The sequence below is a fragment of the Ictidomys tridecemlineatus genome, chromosome 7 (genome assembly GCF_052094955.1).
Source record: "Ictidomys tridecemlineatus isolate mIctTri1 chromosome 7, mIctTri1.hap1, whole genome shotgun sequence".
Lineage (NCBI taxonomy): Eukaryota > Metazoa > Chordata > Mammalia > Rodentia > Sciuridae > Ictidomys > Ictidomys tridecemlineatus.
Window position 1 is genome coordinate 29,158,177 of NC_135483.1, and position 20,766 is coordinate 29,178,942.

At 37.6% G+C, this 20,766-nt stretch overlaps 1 protein-coding gene and 1 long non-coding RNA gene across 5 annotated transcripts in view; one reads left to right on the plus strand and one right to left on the minus strand.

The window, feature by feature from the left end:
* The window catches only part of LOC120892928 (uncharacterized), a 29,100-nt gene extending 16,153 nt beyond the window's left edge, over positions 1-12,947 (minus strand). For all 4 annotated transcript variants that reach the window (XR_013423862.1, XR_005737761.2, XR_013423860.1 and 1 more), the window contains exon 1: positions 12,699-12,947. This is a non-coding gene — a long non-coding RNA (uncharacterized LOC120892928). The remainder of the gene's footprint in view (positions 1-12,698) is intronic.
* Positions 12,948-13,008: 61 nt separating this feature from the next.
* Positions 13,009-20,766, plus strand: part of Eif3e (eukaryotic translation initiation factor 3 subunit E) — a 42,465-nt gene continuing 34,707 nt past the window's right edge. The window contains exons 1-3 of the mRNA XM_005316248.5: positions 13,009-13,159; positions 18,460-18,574; positions 20,149-20,266. Of these exons, the coding sequence (XP_005316305.1) occupies positions 13,070-13,159; positions 18,460-18,574; positions 20,149-20,266 (323 nt within the window). The 5' untranslated portion in view covers positions 13,009-13,069. The remainder of the gene's footprint in view (positions 13,160-18,459; positions 18,575-20,148; positions 20,267-20,766) is intronic.

Below are 20,766 nucleotides of genomic sequence, written 5' to 3' on the forward strand. Positions count from 1 at the left end.
TTTATAAAATGTCATTTTATAATACGTGTATACAAAATATACTTTTATCAGGTTGCTATGAATTAAAAAGTGTCAGTTAGGATGTGTAGTAACAATAAATCTTAAATACTCTTGGTTAGGAGTGTGTTATAGTTTGGTGTCTCCAAAAGGCTATATGCAAAAGGCTTGGCTGCCAGTCTAGGGTGGTATTGGGAGATGATGGAACTTTTAGGAGGTAGGGCCTAGTGCAAGGAAGTTAGGTCACTATTGGGACCCCAGACCCTCCCACTATTTTTCTTTGCTTTCTGGATGCCGTGAGGTGACAGTTTTGCTCCACTATGTATTCTCAGCCAAGACGTTCTGCCCCACTACAGGTACAACAGCAGTGAAGCCAGACATCCATGGGTTGAAACCTGAAAACATGAGCCAAAATAAACCTTTGTTTGTCTCAAATATTTTATTACAGTAATGGAAAACGGGCTTAACAGTATAATCATGAATGTCTACTGTAGAACATAGTTTGGCACCCCATTAATCCATACCCTGAATAAATGAGTGCTCAGATAGACCAGGATATATGTACAAAAGGTTCATAGTAGCATTATTCTTAGTTCATTATAATCCCAAACCAGAAGCCCTAAAGTTCATCAAATCTAGAATAGATTTTATGGAAATGTGGAATATTTAAAGAACAGTGAAAATGCACAAACTATACATTGAGCAACATAAATGAATCCTTTAAAAATAATGTTGAACATAAAATAAAAGTCACAAAATGATGCAGACAGTGTGATTTCAGTTATGTAAAGTATCAGAAAAAGCCAGGCTACACAGTTATTTAGGGATGCATGCATAAGTAATATGATTATAAAGGAAAGCAGAAAAAATACTTTCCATATTAAAGCTAAGGTATGAGTTTGGCCCAGTAAGGGGGAAGTGGGATGGAGAGAGCATCCAGATAGGGAAAAAGCCAGAAATTTGAGGAACTTAAAGGAAACAAGAACAAAAGTTAGAAAGGCACTTATAGATCAGCTTAAAGATTTTCAGATTTCCTGCTAAGAACAATTAAAAACTATTGATTGGTTTAAGCAAAGGACAATAACCAGGGTTTAGTTTTCAAAGAATTATCTTGTCTGTTATGTATAAAATAGAGAAGTCAAGATACATACAGGAATATAGTTAAAAATTTTTCATGGTTTCCCCTGAAAGATGATATAGCTTTCAGTTGATGCAGTGATAGTAGGTAGGGAGAGAAAGAGACAAAAACAAGATAATCTTGGAAAGTGGAATCAAAAAGGCCTAATGTTAAAAAAAATGAGTTAGGATGATTCTTATTTTCTGGCATGATCAACAGGGTGCTACTAGTCAAGAGATGGAACACTAGCAGAAGGTTGGTTGATTTTGGATTCCTAGGAGACATTAAAACACAGATGTTATCCAAGCAAATGAAAAAGTGAATAAGTGCTCTGGAGTGCAAAACAGGAATTTGGGGGTAACCAGCATTGTATTTTATTTTAATATAGCAGAGAAGTAAAAAAAATAGTGTATAGCTGAAGTATCAAGAGAGGTAAATAACTCAGAAAGAATAAATAGAAGAAAGAATTAGTGACAATGTTACTTTTTTTAAAAGAGAGAGAGGGAGAATTTTTTAATATTTATTTTTTAGTTTTCGGTGGAACACATCTTTATTTTTATGTGGTGCTGAGGATTGAATCCAGCACCCTGTGCATGCCCTGAGCACGCTACCACTTGAGCCACATCCCCAGCCCACAATGTTACTTTTTATATGTGAGGCCTAGTGCTTGAGGCTGGGATATAAAGGCCATTAAGATATGGTCCCTAGTTTACTGTCAGGCAGAGGAGACAGACACATTTGCAAGTTGATCACTTGATCTAGACAGATCAAGATAAAGTTAAATACAAAATGCTGTGGGATCTCAGAAGGACAGTCAACTCTGGAAGGTCCAATAAGAATGCCAGAAGAGCCTGGTGCAGTGGGGTATACCTGTAATCTCAATAGCTAGGGAGGCTGAGGCAGGAAGATCTCAAGTTCAAAGGCAGCCCCAGCAACTTGGTGAGCCATTGTCCAAAATAAAATATAAAAAGTGCTGGGGATATGCTCAGTGGTTAAGCACCCCTGGGTTCAATCCCTAGTACCAAAAAGAAAAAGAATTAGCCAGAAGATTTGGAAAAGTGGGAAAGGCATTCTAGACAGATGCAATAAGATACACAAAAGCACAGAAGCTTGAAACAGAATACGTATGTGCTTGATCACAAGCAGTCCAATACAATTAATGTACAGAGTTTGAAGGCCAGGAGAAGGGAGTCAGGCAGAATGGGGAGGAAGGCCCCAGTCATGGAGGCCTTCCATGCCCTTCCATGCCTACCTAATTTGTTCGGTAGAAGTACAAATCATGTGGTAATAAATTTGAGTGTTGTGGTAATGTTTGTGTACTAGACAGGTTACTTAAACTTGGAGTGGAGGAGGAAGGTGAAGGTGAATATAGCCCAAATGATTAGAAAAGAAATAAGCAACTAAATAGGGCATGGTAATACAAGGAACAATACATTTTAAAAATATTTAGGACCACTCTTTAATTTAAAGAGCCTGTCCGGAAGGTCATATATGCTTAGGCCCATGTTTGACCCCCGCTTTAAATGCAGTTGAAAGTGACTGCTGGGGGTGGGGTGTATGGCCAAGGTAGAGAGAGAGGAGGCAGGGAGGGGAGAGAGGGAGAAAAGGAACTGGATGTCAAAGCCCAAACGCTTGGACATTTACAATAAAGCAAGGACACCTCACAACACAAGAGGTCACAAGATTGCCAGGGTCTGTGCCAGGTGAAGAAAACAGCCAGCCAGCTGCAGGGATGGCACAGCTAGCTGGTGAAATAGGTGCAAGCCCAGCCGGTGTTACCACAGCTTTGACAGTGAGCACTCAGCGCACCAGGGCAAGGGCAGCACTGGAGTGGCAAGACGCAGCGCTGCAGGGACTACAAAATTCATGACTCTCCACTGCTGGGATCTGCAACAAGGCTCCACACTGAGGAGGAGCTGCAGCTGCAGAGAATAAAATAAATGGCAAGACAGAGGAAAGGAAAGCTCCAGGGGGAACAGGTTCAGGGAATCCAGAAACAAGTCACTGAGGTTTTAACCACAAAACAACAAAAAGGGGAGCTTGCTGAAGTCAGAAAAGATTTCCTCCTACTCTGTCACTGTAAAAATTAAGGGGGGAAAAGAAGAAAATTAAAAAGAACTAATTTCCTATAGGAATAACCACAGGAGAGCAGGGAGGGAAAACCCCATACAAAATAATTATGAGAAAACTGTATAAAAAGCAAACTAGATTCATCCCTACAGACAAGTAAAACAGGACAGGAAGATGTGTCCACCAAATGGCTCAAAACCGTAAACTGACATTTAAAAATAGGCATGAAAACACCCAGAAAATAACTCAAGATGGGGAAGAACACAACATTAAAAAGCTCAGCTTTGAGATGACAGAACCAAAGAAAGAGAAATAAAAGAAAAAAAAAGTTTCTGAAATAGAGATGAAAACAAAAGGAATACAAGAGCAGAGAAACACAGCAGATAATGCTAAAAAAGAAATGGAAAGTGAGTGAGCGAACTTTTTTTCTTAATTTTTAAAAGATTTCCTTTAAATCAAAGAGATGAAGAGATAAGGACAGTTAGTGCAACTAGTACACGAATCCTTTCCAGCAGCTTCAGACACCTCTGCTTTGTAACTGCTGCTGTTACAACCATTTTCTTAGACATTTTTTTGTGTCCATGGCCTCAGTTCTTTTTTTTTTCAATTAATTTAAAAATAAATAAATAAATGACAGTGGAATGCATTACAATTCTTATTGCACATATATACACATGGTAGCTACAGAATACTTTTGCTAAATACATGGTTGTTCAGTTCCTGGTGACAACTCCTTCAGCCCCTATCTCCAGTACTCAGGGAAGCCTTCGAAGATAAGAATACCACTGACCCAGGTCCCTTCCTCCCCTGGCAAGGGGTTAATATCCACTGTCACTTAGAGTGAAAAGAAGAGCTCTCCCTTTCAGAGATCAAACACCAGGATTCCAGGCATTTCTTGCGCTCTCCTTTTTGAAGAATTTTATCTCCCATTCTGCCCACTGTCTGCTGGAATATAAGTACTCTTTTCTATCATGTAAGAAATGTTCAAGACACAAACTAAACATTCATTTAGCCTAAATCATACATATGAATTCATTCAGATTCATTTAGCAAATAGTTTTGTTGTTGTTATTGTAGTACTGAGGAACCCAGGGTGCTTTACCACTGTGCAACATCCACAGCCTTTTCTATTTATTTATTTTATTTTGAGACAGGGTCTCAGTTGCCCAAGCTGGCCGTGAACTTGAGAATCCCCACCTCAGCCTCCCCAGTCGCTGGAATTACAGGTTTGTGCCACTGTGCCCAATTTAGCAAATAGTTACTGAGCAACAAATCCTTATTGATTAGTAATAAATAAGACCACATATTAGGTTCCTGCTTTGTCGTAATCATCTTGAGGTGAAAAGGGATATGTTACCCTATGGCCAAATAACAAGGCCATTACAGACTGATGAATGCTGGGAAGGAAATAACACAGTGATGAGAAATAGAGGGAAGTCATTCTATTCTAAATAGAAAAGTCAGGGAAGACTTCTCTAACCATATACATAGTCTCATAACAGATTATTTTGGTATAATATTAGACTATTCAAGTATATTCCTAAGAAACCCCCATGTTATTCCCTTTTCGAGCTATCTTCAGGCCTCTTTCTCTTTATTTTATATCCTCCAAAATGTACATATAAAGATAGAAATGTAAAGATAGAAATACACCTCATTCCTGACTTTACAGAACTAACAGCTTAGTGGAAAGAATAGATGTTGTATTAGTTTCCCATTACAGGAATGAATACCTGTCATAATCATCTTAGAGAGAGAAAATGTTTAATATGGCTTACAGGTTTTAGTCCATGATCAATTGACCCCCTTGCTATAAGTATTGTGGCAAGGCAGCATATGTTGGTAGAAGCACATGGCGGAACAAAACTGATCATTTTATGGCCAGAAAGCCCAAGAGAGAACAAGGAAGAGGCACAATCTCCTCAGGGCACATCCTCAATGACCTAAATATCTTCCACTAGGCCCCACCATTCACCAACTCCCAATAGTGTCTCCCTGGGACTAACCCTTCAACATCTGGGCCTTAAGAGGGTGGGGCATTTAGGATTCAAACTATAACAGATATATAAACAGATAACAAAGGGTACACCTGTGAGGAGTGTTACTGTTTTTGCTAGTTAACTCTTCAACCTAGGGTCTCTAGAGTTCCTGAAAACTCTTGTCCTGTTTGGGTTCCAGGTTGAAAATTCTGCCTGGCTCCCTACATCATCTCAATATTTACTTGTTATTTTTAAACTAAAACAGTAATAACTTTGACTTGCATATAATACTAGCTTAATTTCCTCACTGGCATAATACATAAAATAAATGGGAAATTCATTTTAAAGTTACTTCAATAAGAAGTCTGTATTTTTTTTCACAATTTTTTCCAACAATAACATTTTGGCCAGATAATTTAATTTAGTTATCACCTTAGAATATGTTAATAACTATTGCTATCAAAAAACTGTATTAGCTAGGTACAGTGGCTCATGACTGACTGTAATCCCAGTGATTTGGGAGGCAAAGGCAAGAGTATTTCAAGTTCAAAGTTGCCTAAGCAACCTAGTGAGACCCTCAGCAACTTAGTAAGACCCTCAAAATAAAAAATAAAAAGGGCTGGGGATGTGACTCAGTGGTAAAGCATCCTTGGGTTCAATCCCCCAGTACCAAAAAAAAAAAAAAAACCTCTACTATAGTTCAGTATCACTTATTCTATCAGTAATTGTGTCAACCAACCATGCTCATCTGCTAATCAATCAGGCAGTATTTATTTATACTGTAGATTTTAGAGGAGGACAAAACAGACAATGAATATTCTACAAAAGACACTAGAATTAGAAATATTTTAACAGATACACAGGTATTTTAATTATGTTTTTGAATTGGCTAGTGGCTTATATTGGCTTGCCAACTCTTACAGATTCATTACAATTCTTTTGGATTTCTCTGAGGTACACCCAACTACTGGGAGTTGCTATTTCCCTTCAAAGACTGGGGCAGCCACATGCCAGGTCCTTATGTTAGGGACAGATGAAAAAGAACAGTGATAGCTCCCTTTTGCTTATATCCTTCCCTTCACATATTGCAAGACCTCAGAGCTAGGATAGAATTATCTGTCAATCCTAGCTTTATATGAGGTGCTAAGTGAAGAAAGAGGGGATTAAAGTCCTCCAAAGGCATCTTCTCTCTATGTGATTCTTTAATGAGGATGACAGCAGGCTTGAGCCTTCTGGAAATTCTCACACAGGCATTAGGTGTAAACAGCACGTAGGGACTTCCAATAAGGTATCTCCAGAGCAAGGGAAGGAGGTCAGGAAAAAGTCATCTAATGAAGATATACACACCAAGAAACAATAATTATTTTGCCAACAAACACAAAAATCTTAGAAGTAACACCTAAATGTAGGACATGGTTTTGCTTTCAATTTAATTAAACCACTCTGTCATTACACCTCATGCACATATCTTTGTCCTATCACACTGAAGCATAATTGTTGGTTTATATGTCCTCTGCCTAGCTGAATTCCTTTCTATAAAAACAGTATTTAGTAATATTTTCCCCCTCAGAATTGAACTCTGTGTCTGGCATACAAAAGTTATGTGACTTTGATCTTCTCAAAATCTCTGATTACTTTATGCTTTTTCTCAAGCTTAATGTGGCTGAACTTAAAAAATGACAGTATTAACTGAAAATATAACTAAAGAAGGCAGGCATTAAAATGCAATAGGCATCTGCATGTAGTATATAAAAAGTATAGATGGATTAAAAACAATGTGCTATTCAGAAATATCTGAGATATTAAATCAACTGATATGAGCATTTTGGTCACTCAAATTGCATTCACCACAGTAGTAGTAGGTATTCATTAGGGAATACCAAAATATGGATCAATTTCCTTTTAGATTATATAGTTCTGGATAACTAGACTTAACGTACATTCATTCATTTTTAGAGTACTTACTGAGTACTTGTTATATGTCAGGTACTGAGACAGTAAAAAAATCAGAACTCTAACATTATATTTGAATGAAGATATCCACAGTGGAGTCTAGTGGTGCAAATAAAACCTATATATAGGCTAAAATGTTAGGAGCTCTAAGATAAATTTGTTTCAGTAGAGTGGGGGAGGATGGGGTGATTTCTTCAGCTATGTTTGACCAATGCAAAACACAGAATAGGGAAGGTGATGCCTCACCCAAATCTTAAATGAAGAGAATAGGATGAGAGGGTGCAGAAAGGCATTTTAGACTGAGGAACTTACAGAAGAAACAATAAAGTTGGTAGCTTGTTTGAGCAGAGCTCAGTGAGGAAGAGTGTAGGGTTCTAGAGAGATAATGTCTTCAAGAACTTTATAGAATATGCTAATAAGTTCTGACTTTATACCATACAAAACAGGAAGTGACAGAATATATTACTTTGGTAGAGCTGCCATAACAAAGTGTCACAGACTGGGTGCCTTAAACAACAGAAGTTTATTTTCCCACAATTCTAGAAGCTGGAAGTCCAAGATCAAGGTGCTGGTAGAGATGTTTCTTCTGAGGCCTCTGTCCTTGGTTTACAGATGTCTGTCTTCCTTATCTTCACATGGTCTTCCCTCCATACATGTCTGTGTCCTAATCTTCTATTTTTACAGACACTAGTTTATACTGAATTAAGGTCCAAACTTATAACCTCATTTTAACTTAATTACTTCTTTCAAGATCCTATCTCCAAACATAATCACATTCTGAGGTACTGGGGTTTAGGACATTAACATACAAACGTGGAGGGAACATACCATAACAGGGTTGTATCCAACTTCAAAAACTGTTAAGTCTATTTTGTGCTGCTATAACAATACCACAGACTGGGTAACTTAGAATGGAGAGGAACTTATTGACTCATGGTTCTGGAAGCCGAGTCCAAGATTTAGGGGCTGGCATTTGGTGAGGGTATCCTTGCAAAGGGAAGGTGAAAGAGAGCAAGAGGGGACTGAACTCACTTTTATAGGAAACTCTTTCATGATAATGGCACTAATTAATTGATGAGAGCAGTGCCCCCAAGGTTCAAATACTTCCCAATAGGTATGGCTTTCAACACTGCAGCATTTGGGGTCAGGTTTCTAACACGTGAACTTTGGGGGACACATTTAAGCCATGGAAATCACCCAGCTAGCAGGGTGGACAGGTACAGGGCCAGGGTAGGGAGACACTTTGAAAGAATGCTGCCAAAGTCTTTGAGAGATGATGAGCCTTCACAAGACACAGGAGGGCACAGCAAAGAGAGCCATGTAAAGAGAACGTTAAGGATCCTTGGCCTCCAGAAGAGGATTCAACTCCTCGGCATAGTCCACAGGGATTTTGATAATTCAGCTGTAACCTCCCAATTCAGACTCATGTTGTGCCACTCCAGATAGCCTACCCTCCGGGTACTAAGATCTTCTCAAAAGTCTCTGATCACCTTATGCTTTTTCTCAAGTTTATTGTGGCCAAACCTGTGTGCCTGCCTTTGCCACTTTCTTAGCCTGCTGAACATCTGTCCAGTAGAGGTAGTCAAATGGTACCTTCCCTAATAGGCTCAAACCTTCTCTGATAGTTCAGTTACTTCCTCTCCAGAATTCCCAAGAACATTGTGTACACAGACATTCTCACACAGTGCCATGATTAGTTTTACATTTCATATGCTCACCACCCCATACTAAATTGTGAATTCCTTATGGGCTGGGATTGGTTTCCTTGTTTTCCCACAGTTTGACATGGTGATCATAGAATGAAAAGCATTTAATAAGCTGATAAATGTGTGAGGATTAAAACTTACACCTGATTTCACCTAGATAGCACCAGGTGATGCCTAGCCTACGATTTCTCTGTAATACCTCTGTGTTTAATAAAAACACTAGGAAGAGACTAAAGCAAGAAAGTCAGATTTTCCATATTTGGGGCTAAATCTCCCTTATAACAAGAAACAAGATATTTTCACTAACCAGCAAGGAAAATTCCAAAGGAAAAGCCAGGCAAATCAGCAGAGTTTCCAGTCTGTCACCACTTTAATCCATCTTGTAAATCACTTCCAGTTTAATCTTAAAGGACAAAACACCACTGTCTTCATGTATTTTTCTATTTAAAAACTTAATAAGTAGTTCCCTTTGCCTATCTGATCAAATCCAAGTTTCCCAGTCTGGCTTCTGCTTCCCTCCCGTCTATGCCCTAGCTCACTAAGGCTGAGAGTTCAGGTTCTCATCCTTCCTCTTTTAAAACTCCCCTTCTTGTTGTTTATATTTTGTTACAACTTTAGTCCCTGGACTTCCAGGAAAATTCAAATTACAACTATCATTTTTCAACTCTTAGAGGTCACACAGACTATCCCCCACAATTTAGCAGTTTACACTATTTACTATAATGTTCATTAATAGATGAGTGGGCAAACAATCAGTGGTATATCCATGCAATGAAATATTATTCTGCCATAAGAAAGAAATGCTGATATCATACTATTACTGGGATGAAACTCAAATCATCATACAAACTGAAAAGACACAAAAGGCCACATAATTATACAATCCCATTCATATTAATCTCCTGAATAGGGCAATCTATACAGATGCGAGGTGAATGCATCAAGCTGTGGGGGGGGGGAGAAAAATAGAAGAGGGGTATGATAATCAAAGGGTACAAAACTTGTTTCTGAAGTGATGAAAATTTTCTTAAAACTGACTATAGTGCTGAGAACAGTGGTGCATGCCTGTAATCTAGCTACTCGGGATACTGAGGCAGAGGGATCACAAGTTTGAGGCCAACCTGGGCAATTTAGCAAGAATCTGTCTCAAAAGGGACCAGGGATATAACTCAGTGATAAAGCAGCCCTGGGTTCAATTCCTAGTACCAGAAAAAAAAATTTTGTGGTGATAGTTGCACATATCTGTGAATATACTAATAAGTTAATGAATGGTACACTTTAAATGAGTAAATTGTACGGTATGTGAATTGAATCTTAACAAAACTGTTTCAAAAACCATAGCACAACCAGGATACTGAGATAGTCAAGATCCAGAACATTCCATTCCACAAAGATTTCCATTGCTTTTGTCTTTCTAGTCACCCTCCCTTCCCTACCACTACACTCTCCTTAACTCCTGTCAACCACTAATCAATTCTCCATTTCTATAATTTTGGGTTTTTTTTAAGAATGCTGCAGCTATTGTGGAGGCTGAGGCAGAGAATATACAAGGCCAGCCCTCAGTAACTTAGTGAGATCCTGTTTCAAATTTTTAAAAAAGGACTGGAGATGTAGCTCAGTGGTACAGTACTCCAAGACTCAATTCCCCACCCTGCCACCACCAAATGTCATATAACATGCTTGTAGTATATAATCTTTGGGTACTGACTTTTTCACTTAGTGTAATTTTCTGAAAATTGATATGTGATTATGTGTATAAATATTTTCTCCTATTGATGAGTATTTCTAGAAATTATTTTCATTTTTATTCTTTATCCATCACATTCAACTCAAGTCCTGTCAGGTCTACCACCAAAGTGCATCTGAAATTTCATCTCTTCTACCTGTATTTATATGCTTCTCCAAACTATCACATGCTCTCACCCAGTCTTCAAGAACATAAAACTGATCTAGCTGTTTTTATTCCTGCCCTTTTATAACCCATTTATCATGAAACAGCTAGAATAAGCTTGAATTATTTTGGAATCTTTATATAATATCACTCTCCAAAGTAAAAGTCTTAGTCCTTCTTTTCTTCATATAGTCACTCAAAAATATTTTTGAGGAATTGTTTAGGCATCGAAGAAGCAGTTATAACAAAATAGACAAAATCCTTGGTCTCGTGGAGCTGATAATACATTGAAGCAAGGCTGACAATAAACAAAATAAATAAGTAAAATATGGTGGTAAAATTTAAGCTGGAAAGGGAGATGAGAAATCTCGTAGGCAGGTGAGTTACACTTTTAGATTGGTCAAGAGAAATTTTCACTGAGCAGATTACATTTAAACAAAACATGAAGAAAATAAGGAAAAAGCCATGTAGGCAAACAGGCAACGCATACTTTAAATAAGGGCAATAGCAAATAACAGGCCAAAATGGAAGGAGTAGGAGCATCTAAGGAACTGAAAGGAAATCTTGGGTCAAGTGATCAAGAGGAGGAGCTACAGGAGATGGGGCAGAATGGTTAAGTGTCCAGTTGACCTAGAGCTTTTTAGAGCATCATATTATTATATCCTTTACTCTGGGCAAGATAGCAAGGCTCAGAGGGTTTTAAACAAAAATTTGAAAGTTTCTCTGGCTTCTGTTTGAAGAACACAGCAAAGGGTGGAGACATAGCTCTGGCTCCAAGTCACCTGGGACCCAGATTGAGGCACCTGCTGGTCTCATGGGGTAAAAACTGGTGTGCCTAGAAGTAGACTTCAAAGGCAGTTTCTCTTCAAAATCTTTTGTTATACCACCTGACAATCATCTTATGAAACCATGGCAGCAACAGCATTAAAATGGATGATATCAAAGAGAATTATATTGAAACATTTATTTCCAGTCCAGAATAGATTTATCTTGTGTTTGTCATAAATGTTACATATTCTTCTATTCCAGATGACTATAAAGAGGGGAAACAAAGTGGTTAGTGGAGAAGTTACTCCAAAAATTAAAGTGAGAGACAATAGTTTGGACTAGGGATAACTTGGTAGATTATGTGAATTGATTGGATCTGGATGTGCCCTAAAGGTTAGAACTAAAGGATTTGTTGGTGGATTGGATTTACAGTGTAAGAGAAAAAGCCAAGGATGACTCTAAGGTTTGGGGGTCAGCAATTGGATGAATGAAATTAGTATTCACTGAGTTGAAGCATGCAGGAATAGGTTTTGGTGGCTACGTGGGGGAGTTAGGTATGAGATGTGTTCATGTTGAAATGTTGGGTATAGGTGAGTCTGGGATTAACTAATAGTCCGCGTTTGGGCTGTAATTTGGGAATTGTAAGGGTGTAGACTGCATGTGAAGCCATTAGATTAAACGTTATCCCATAGGGCACTGCTGTAGATAAGAGAAGAGGTTCAAGACGACCTCCGCCCCCGCCCCCCCCCCAAAACCAGGCACTACAAAATGAAAAGGCCTGGAAATGTGAAGGTAAGCAACAGAGATGTCAGAACACTTGGGGGTGAGGAAAGTCCATGTTCCTTACCATAATCATCACCTGGGCCTTCTACACACACACACAGGACAACTTCGTTTTTGAAACACATCAAGTCCTTCCTAGTCTAATGTTTTACCTTGATTCTAATTTTAATCACCGCCATCTGTTACTAAAAGTGTCAGCTTAACTGTTGCCCTGTTTTCCCTAAACACCCTAATTGCCATCTGACTTTCTCTAACCATCCTGATTCAGAGTTTTGTCTGTCAAATTAAACAGTCCGATCCAAACACCCCCACCGATTTATAACTCATTACTATAAACCGAAACCAACCAATTTAACAAACGATTCACTGATTGCCAAATGAAAGTTCAGGCTCTCCTTAGCAGGTAACTTCCTGGAGAGCAGGGGCCCCATTACCTTGTTCTTTGCCGCACTCTAATGCAATCGCCATTGCCTGAACAATCATTTTGAGCTTTCAATAATTATTAATGGAACAGACTGCGGATCACTGTGTAAATCGTAGACTAGAAATAGAAAGAAAGCACCGACAAACTCTGTTACAGAAGACACGGCGGCGGCTGCTGGCACAACCCCTGGCCCCCAGAGTCGCCCGGAGGAAAAAAAGAACCCGTGCGCATGCGCCATTGTTCTGCGCTCCACAGGCTGAACACCACGCCCTGGTCTAATCGAGTTTAAGCAGCGCACATGCGCAGTAGGCGTCTGTCTGTTCGTTTGTCGGCTGTATCAATAAAGTTTTAGTGAACCATACTCCCCTTTTCTTTGGCAAGATGGCGGAGTACGACCTGACTACTCGTATCGCCCACTTTTTGGACCGTCATCTGGTCTTTCCGCTCCTTGAGTTTCTCTCCGTGAAGGAGGTGAGACGACTGTGGGAGTGAGGAAGGTGTGGGAGCGGGCGAGTTGCCGGGTACGGCCCTAAAACGGCGGCTGTAGCCCTAGGCCTGATACACGTGTGAGGCGGCGGCCACTTTGGCCCCCATCCGGAGAGTAAGGACCCACTACTAGTCGTTTAGCTTGGTCCCAGTTGATGAGCTCCGGGAAGTTTGGCGGTAGGAAGGAGTGAGATGACTGTGTAGAATTCTGGGAAGAAAGGTCTTTGCTTCACTTTTTGAGGTTCGGGCCCGGGGTCGTTCGCGTCAGGTCTCTCGGAAGTTGTTTCCCTGGCCTTGCTGTAGTAACGCTGGAGCTTCGGGCCGGCTCCTAAAAGCAAATTGCAGTATTGTTAGAAGTTTTGGTTTTTCTTTGGAGAACTGTGGGAACCGTGCGTTTGGGTTTGGATTATTGCATATCGAGTCGTTCGTACACTTAAATACCTAGCACTTAAATTGTGAGTTCTTTGTGTTGTTTCTTGATCTTTGAAGTAGTCACTTCCAGGAAGCGAAACAGATGTTGTCAGATTCGGACAGGGACCAAAAACTTTTTAAAACTCCACAAAACCACAAATTTTAACTTAAAGATTGTTTTCCAGTGTGTAAGTGTATGGATTACAAGTAATTTGAATGGGTTGTTAACCTTTCTTTAACTCCTTGAGGTACCTTGAATAAATGTGTAGCTACAGCATGTTTCCATCCTAAAAGTTTTACTGGACTGAAAAGAAAGATGGGTTTAAAAGAAATATTAAGCTTAGTTAAAATTATGTTTATTGGGAAATTAGTGCTATTTCATAATCACAATAAATTTCTCGAAGCTTCCAGATAATTCTGGTTCACTAAACAGGTATTTATATAAACCTTTTCTAAACACAGACAACTATTAAGATTGTTGATGTTCAGAAACAGCAAAGTTCATTTTCAGCAAATGTCCAAAAAATGTTTTGCCATATAAAACTTTAAGGATGTATTTTTCCCTTCACTTTCTTTTTATGCTTGCATATTAGAGCTTGAATAAAATGTTGAGTTTGTTGTCTTGTTCCCTTTTTTGATAGATAAGGATAATTTACCAAAGATCAAGGAGGATAAATGGGCCATATTTTGAGATCTTTTACCAACTACATGTAGAAGTGTTCTAAAGTAGTTGAACTTCATATTTTTTGTGTTCTTTACACTTTCATTTTTTCAAGACAGAAGAAAGGGAGGAATGTGTACATATAAATTTTAATAGAGTAACATCCTACAGTGAAACATCTATATCCAATACCTTCCTCCCTGGAGAGAATGTTGGCTCTTACACATGAAGAGGAAGACTAGATAGATTATTTAGCAGTTACTAAGTATTGGAGCATGGAATTGTGAGAAATTTAAGATTAGAGCCAGGCATCTCACCATTAAAAAACTTAACCTGTGCTATAAAGTTGTATGTTTATAATATAAGGCAAAAGTAATGTTGGTCAAGTTTTAGTAAAGGGGCTGTCAAAATTGAGATTCTGTTACCTTTAGTAGGCAGAAACCACTTTTGAGGGGCTTTTGAGTCTTGAAGTCTAGATAGTTAGGGTAGAGTCAGTGATCACGATACATGAGGGTATTGCACTAAGGAAAATAATTTGCTAATATTTGTGGTGTGTTGGATAACATAAGCTCCAAGAGAGCAGGAGCTTTGTTTCATTCCCTGCTGTGTTCTCAGCACATGAAATTGTCTGGCTTTTAATGGCTGTTTAATAAATAGTTAAATAATACATCTTTATGTCTTGCTTTTTTATTCTCCTGAAGTGGAAGGATAAGTAGTGCAGTGTGTGGGTCTCTGTGTACTGAATTTGGACCTGGGTTAGGATCCTAGCTCTATGATTTAATATCTCTGTGCCCTTCAAAGCAGGTTCTTTTTCCTTTTAACTAAGCTTTTTCTCATGAATAAAATATTGATATGGGATTGTTAGAAAAATTACCTGAGGTAATGCATATAAAGCATTTAATACTTTGGAGGTAGAGTAAGTATTCCTGAATATTTTCCCTTAGGATACTAGACCATACTATATGGGGAGACAGGGAATTAGGGTTTTGAGTACAGAGGAAAAGATTAGAAATGGTGATCAAGGAAACTGAAGACAAGTACAGGGGTCCTCAACTGACATCAAAAATCACACATTATAGAACTAATGATGGTCATTGTCATAGTGGGAGTAGTGGGGGAAGATTTTAAGAGTAATAGAGAAGTATTTGGGGATAGGCTTGTAGATAAATATTATCTGGAGATTAAGAGTTACTGATCAGAGAAAAGCACAAAATGTGATTGAATAACATTATTGCTTAGGTTTGAAACATTATTTATTTGACCTTAGCCAGAACCTAGAAAATATATGAATTTTTCAGATCTAGATGTTGACATTAAAATTGTACGTGATTAGAGAAAAATAAGAAATCAATAATAGTGCTAAAAAGAAAATCTTTGAAAGAGCTAAAAGTGATATCCAAACCAAGGTTGAAAGTGACAGACACCAAAAAGAGGTACACAAAAGTTGGAAACAGTATAGGCATCATTGTGCAGACAAGTAATCTGAGTAACGAAGAAGGCTGATGCAGGAAGATCTCAAGTTCAATATCAACCTTAGTAACTTAGGCCTTACACATCTTAGGGAGATCCTGTCTTGAAATAAAAAGGGGTGGGGATGTAGCCCAGTGGTAAAGCTCCCCTTGGTTCAGTCCCCACCTGTCCCCGCTCTGCAAAAAAAAAAAAGGAGGAGGAGAAGGAAATGCTTTAGAACATATGTTGGGGGCACCAAAGTGTTTTAATGGTAATGATGGTAATGGTGATGAGTTTAAGTTGGAATTGGAATTCTTAGGGATGAGGAACTAGATGGATGTTGTCACAATTTGTGGGATAAAGAAACTTTAAGACTTTTGAGTTTTCAAAGAATTCTCATTATGGATGTTGGAAGAGATGACCCCAAAAAAGGTTCTTAAATCTATTAAGAAGTTGTTTTTCAAGAAGTTGATAAACTAGGGATTTAGGGATCAGCAAACCATACCCTAGGAACCAAATAACAGGCCTCTGCCTGTTGTTTTTGTGTGATCTGCAAGCTAAAATTATTATTATTTTTATTGGTACATTGTAGTTGTATATAATGTTGGGATTTGTTGTTACATGTTCATATATGAACACAATATAATCTTGCCAATATCATTCCTTAGCACTTTCCCCTCTTACTCCTCTGCTCCTATCCCCTGATCTCTTTTCTCTCTTCTACTGATCTTCCTTTGATTTTCATGAGATTCCCCCCCACTACCATTCTTTCCCTTTTTCTTCTTAGTTTCCACATATGAGAGAAGACACGACCCTTGACATTCTGAGTTTGGCCAATTTTACTAAAAATAATGTTCTCAGGTTCCATCCATTTTCCTGCCAATGATATTATTTTATTTTATTTTTTATTTATAGCTGAATAAGAATATTTTGTAGTGGATGAATATTTGCAATTATATTTGCATATAATTTTATATGCCAGTTAAATCAAGTATTCAAAAAAATTTCATTCTCATTAGATCTCTATTATTCTGCACATATACAAATATATAACAACAAATGTCATTATTATGTGCAACTCTGTTGCACCAAAAATAAATGTGAAAAGAAAAAAGAAATTATGGAGATCTGCTTTTTACTTATAATTATATAATGTCCTTAATTTTTACTTCTTGACTCACAATCTAAAATATTCTTTCTGCCCTTTACAGAATAAATAGACCTATGTGATAGAATTGAGAGAAGTTGATCTGTGCAGGTGTAGATTTAAACAAGTGAACAAGGAACACATTTGTCTTACCACCATCATTGGATCAATAATGTCAAACATTGCAAAACATCCTAACTTTGCCTTCTGATCTTAGTCTGTTACTCACACCTACCAACTGTAATCCCTATTCTGATGATAGATCAGTTTTTTTCTGGTTTGAAATTAGCACTTGCCACCGTGTGCTGCTTTGTATGGCTTTTATCACTTAAGTGTGTGAAACTTCTGTCAGTCAGGATTTTCAGTGATGAATGTTAATTCATTGTACTAAAACACAAGTCTGTATACTCATTTTGACATTGATAGACTCAACTTTTGTCAATAGGACTGCTGTAAATATTTTTAGAAATGCATTTTAAATACACACACCCTTTTGGGTTCCTAGGAGCAGAGTAGTTGAGTCACAAAGTATGAGATAAATGAGATATTAGGTAAAAACTTTATGAGATAAAAACAGTCTTCCAAAGTGGTTGTGTTCGTGCTGGCAGAGTATGAATATTCCAGTTAGTCTATGTCTACATTAACTACAGTTTTTCTGATTTTTATTGTGGTTTGAATATTCATTTCTTTTGTAATTAATGAGGTTGAGAACATTTTTATACACCTACTGGTCATTTGGTTATCCTCTTTTGTGAAGTGACCATTTCAATCTTTTAGCCTTTTCAGTTGAATTATCTACTCTTTTGTGTGAATTTTATGTTTTGAAGGTTCAGTTTTGAACTCAGAGCTATTTAAGCTGTGGTCATACCATTTGACCACCTTCTTGTGGACAGTGAAATATTTCATTATCTTTTTGAATTTTTCTTTTCTTGGTAAAATTAAATTCAGTACAGAAATCTTTTGCTGAAGCCTGCCCCTAAATATTATGATTTACTTGCATATTGCTTAATGTACTACTTGTTTATGTAGGTTTGTGTATGTATCTATTTAGTTCCTATACTACAGAGTATGTTTTCTTCCAAGACTTTTTGCAAACTAAAAATGTAGTATGACATTGTTGACTTACAAAATGGTGCTAGTTTCATTTGGGGAAGCACTATAAAAGACTGTTACTATTTAATGAGAGAAAATATGCGGAGGTAAAAGAGAGGCCACATTAAGATTAAGGAGAGGTGGGTAGGCATCATGTGGATGTGAGGGGCACCAAAAAGGTGACAAACTTAAGAGCTTATTCTTAATTAACTGGATATGGATAGGAGACAATTCTTTGTGCTTTGCAGGGGAAATGGTATGGGTTTTTAGTCTTGTCTAGAAAGAACAAAAGGTTACTTGATAGAAAAAAGAATGGCTTTTTTTTAACCTCCAAGTAAGCAAGATATGTCTCTGTAGGTAGGATGCTTTCTGTATTGGTTGCTTTTCTTGTTAGAAGATGAATTAATAGTTATAATATTTTATAAAAGTTATTATGAAATATGTTTCTAGGTAAGCTTATCTTGATATTATCAGTTTATTTGGGGAACTTAAATGTATTCATTGGAAAGTAATTTTCTCTTGCAGATATATAATGAAAAAGAATTACTACAAGGGAAATTGGATCTACTTAGTGACACCAACATGGTAGACTTTGCTATGGATGTGTACAAAAACCTTTATTCTGATGATATTCCTCATGGTGAGTTTTGTTACTAAAACTGAAACTTACTGAGGATGCGTACATTCTCAGTAATTTTGTGATTTATAAGAGCTTTAGCCAAAAAGAATTGAGTGATTTTAAAGTTCTCTGGGTGAAAGGTAATGTAAACGTTAGAGAGCTTCTGAAATGTGTTATTTTTCTTTCTGGGAGATGTGAAAAAAAAAAAACTAGGCTGGGTTTTGAGGTGCAGTCCTCTAATCCCAGTGGCTCCAGAAGCTAAGGCAGAAGGATCATTAGTTCTAAGCCAGCCTCAGCAACTTAACAAGGCCCTAAGCAACTCAGTGAGACCCTGTCTCTAAGTAAAACACAAAATAGGGCTGGGTTGTCGCTCTGTGGTTGAGTGCCCCTGAGTTCAGTTCCCTGGTATCAAAAAGTGGGGGAGGCCTGAGGATGTGGCTCCTGGTAAAGTGCCAGGAGATTAATCTCTGATACCGAAAAAAGAAAAAAGGTGTGAAATTGGTCATCAAATACCTTCACTTTGTATTATATATTATCAAAGTTGTGCCTATGGATCACATTGTTTCCTTAGGGTTATCTGAAAATGTTGCAATTTTGTTTGTTTGCTAACCGTTTCAGTTAGCTTTTTGTTTGTTTTTAATCTTGAGACATCTGATATAGCCTGTATTTTCCAAGTATGGTCATCAAGACCAGCATTATCGGTTCACCTGAGAGAATTTCTTAAAACTAGAAATTTGGGACCACACCCTAGACCTACTTAATCAGAATTTTTTTTTTTATTAGTTGTTCAAAACATTACATAGCTCTTGACATACCATATTTTATACATTTGATTCATGGATGAGGCCCAGTACTCATGTTGGAGGTCTACTGGGATAGTGGTTTCTAAAGTCTTGTTTTCTGTGTAATAGGTGTTTCTTTCAAAAAGTGATCCTGTAAGTTTGGGAAATACTGCAGCATTTTCTATGTACAATAGCATTTAAATTCTGTCAGTAGAGAAGTACAGTTTACTTTGTTTAGATTGACATTTCTTAAAATTTGTTCATAGATCCCCTTGTGTATATAAAGAAGCACTGTTCTATAGTAGAATAGTATACTTTGTAATGTATAATGCAGAAGTTATTACAATCAAATAATCATTTTTTCACTTATATATAGTTTCTTGCAATGATATTAGCTATTTAAATTTAGTTTGTGCTGTAAACAGTAAACTGTTTTTCTTTCTTTTTTTATTGGTATTAGAGATTTAACCCAGGGGCACTTTACCACTGATCTAAATCCCCAGTTTAAATTAAAATTTCTTGTTTAATTTGAGACAGGGTCTCACTTTTTACTTAGAGCCTGGCCAGGTAGCTGAGTCTGGCCTTGAACTTGAAATCTCCTGAGGAAGAGGTTTCCTTCTTTTATGTGCCTTCACCGAGTTAGAAAAAAAGAAATTGTGAATCTGGGAAGTACTGTGGTCTCCAGCATGTGACTATATCTGGTGTAAATAAATATGTGCATAGCTTAAGTAAATTGACAATATTTTAGGCATTCTCAGGATGAGCAGTGTAATTTAACATTCCTTAACTTTACTGTTTTGCATTTTTAATTAGCTTTGAGAGAAAAAAGAACCACAGTTGTTGCACAGTTGAAGCAGCTTCAGGCAGAAACAGAACCAATTGTGAAGATGTTTGAAGATCCAGAAACTACAAGGCAAATGCAGTCAACCAGGTAATCTCTTAGTATAAATTCTAAAAGTGATCTTTTGTGGGGATGCATGCAGATTTTAAATCAAACTTTATTTAGTATTCCATGGTAAAAGTTCATGATGTAAATGATTGCTTCATCTGTTTATTTTCATTAATTTTTATTTTTCAGGGTGCAGTATTTCTTATTAATAAATGGTTTTTTAACCAGTTATTCACACCTGATTATGCTGTAACCATACATCCCTTCTCCTCCTTTGGTACTATTTGGAAACATTTTTGGTTGTCAAAACTGGAGAGATGGTACTAGCACCAAGCAAGTAGAGACCAGGAATGCTGCTAAACTTTCTATAGAGCATAGGACTATAACCCTCTTTCCCTAACAAAGAATTACCCAACCAAAATGTTGCTTAAAAAACCCTCTATCTCAGAGCTGGGGTTGTGATTCAATGGTAGAACCCTTGCCTAGCATGTGTGAGACGCTGAGTTCGATTCTTAGCACCACATATAAATAAGTAAGGTCCA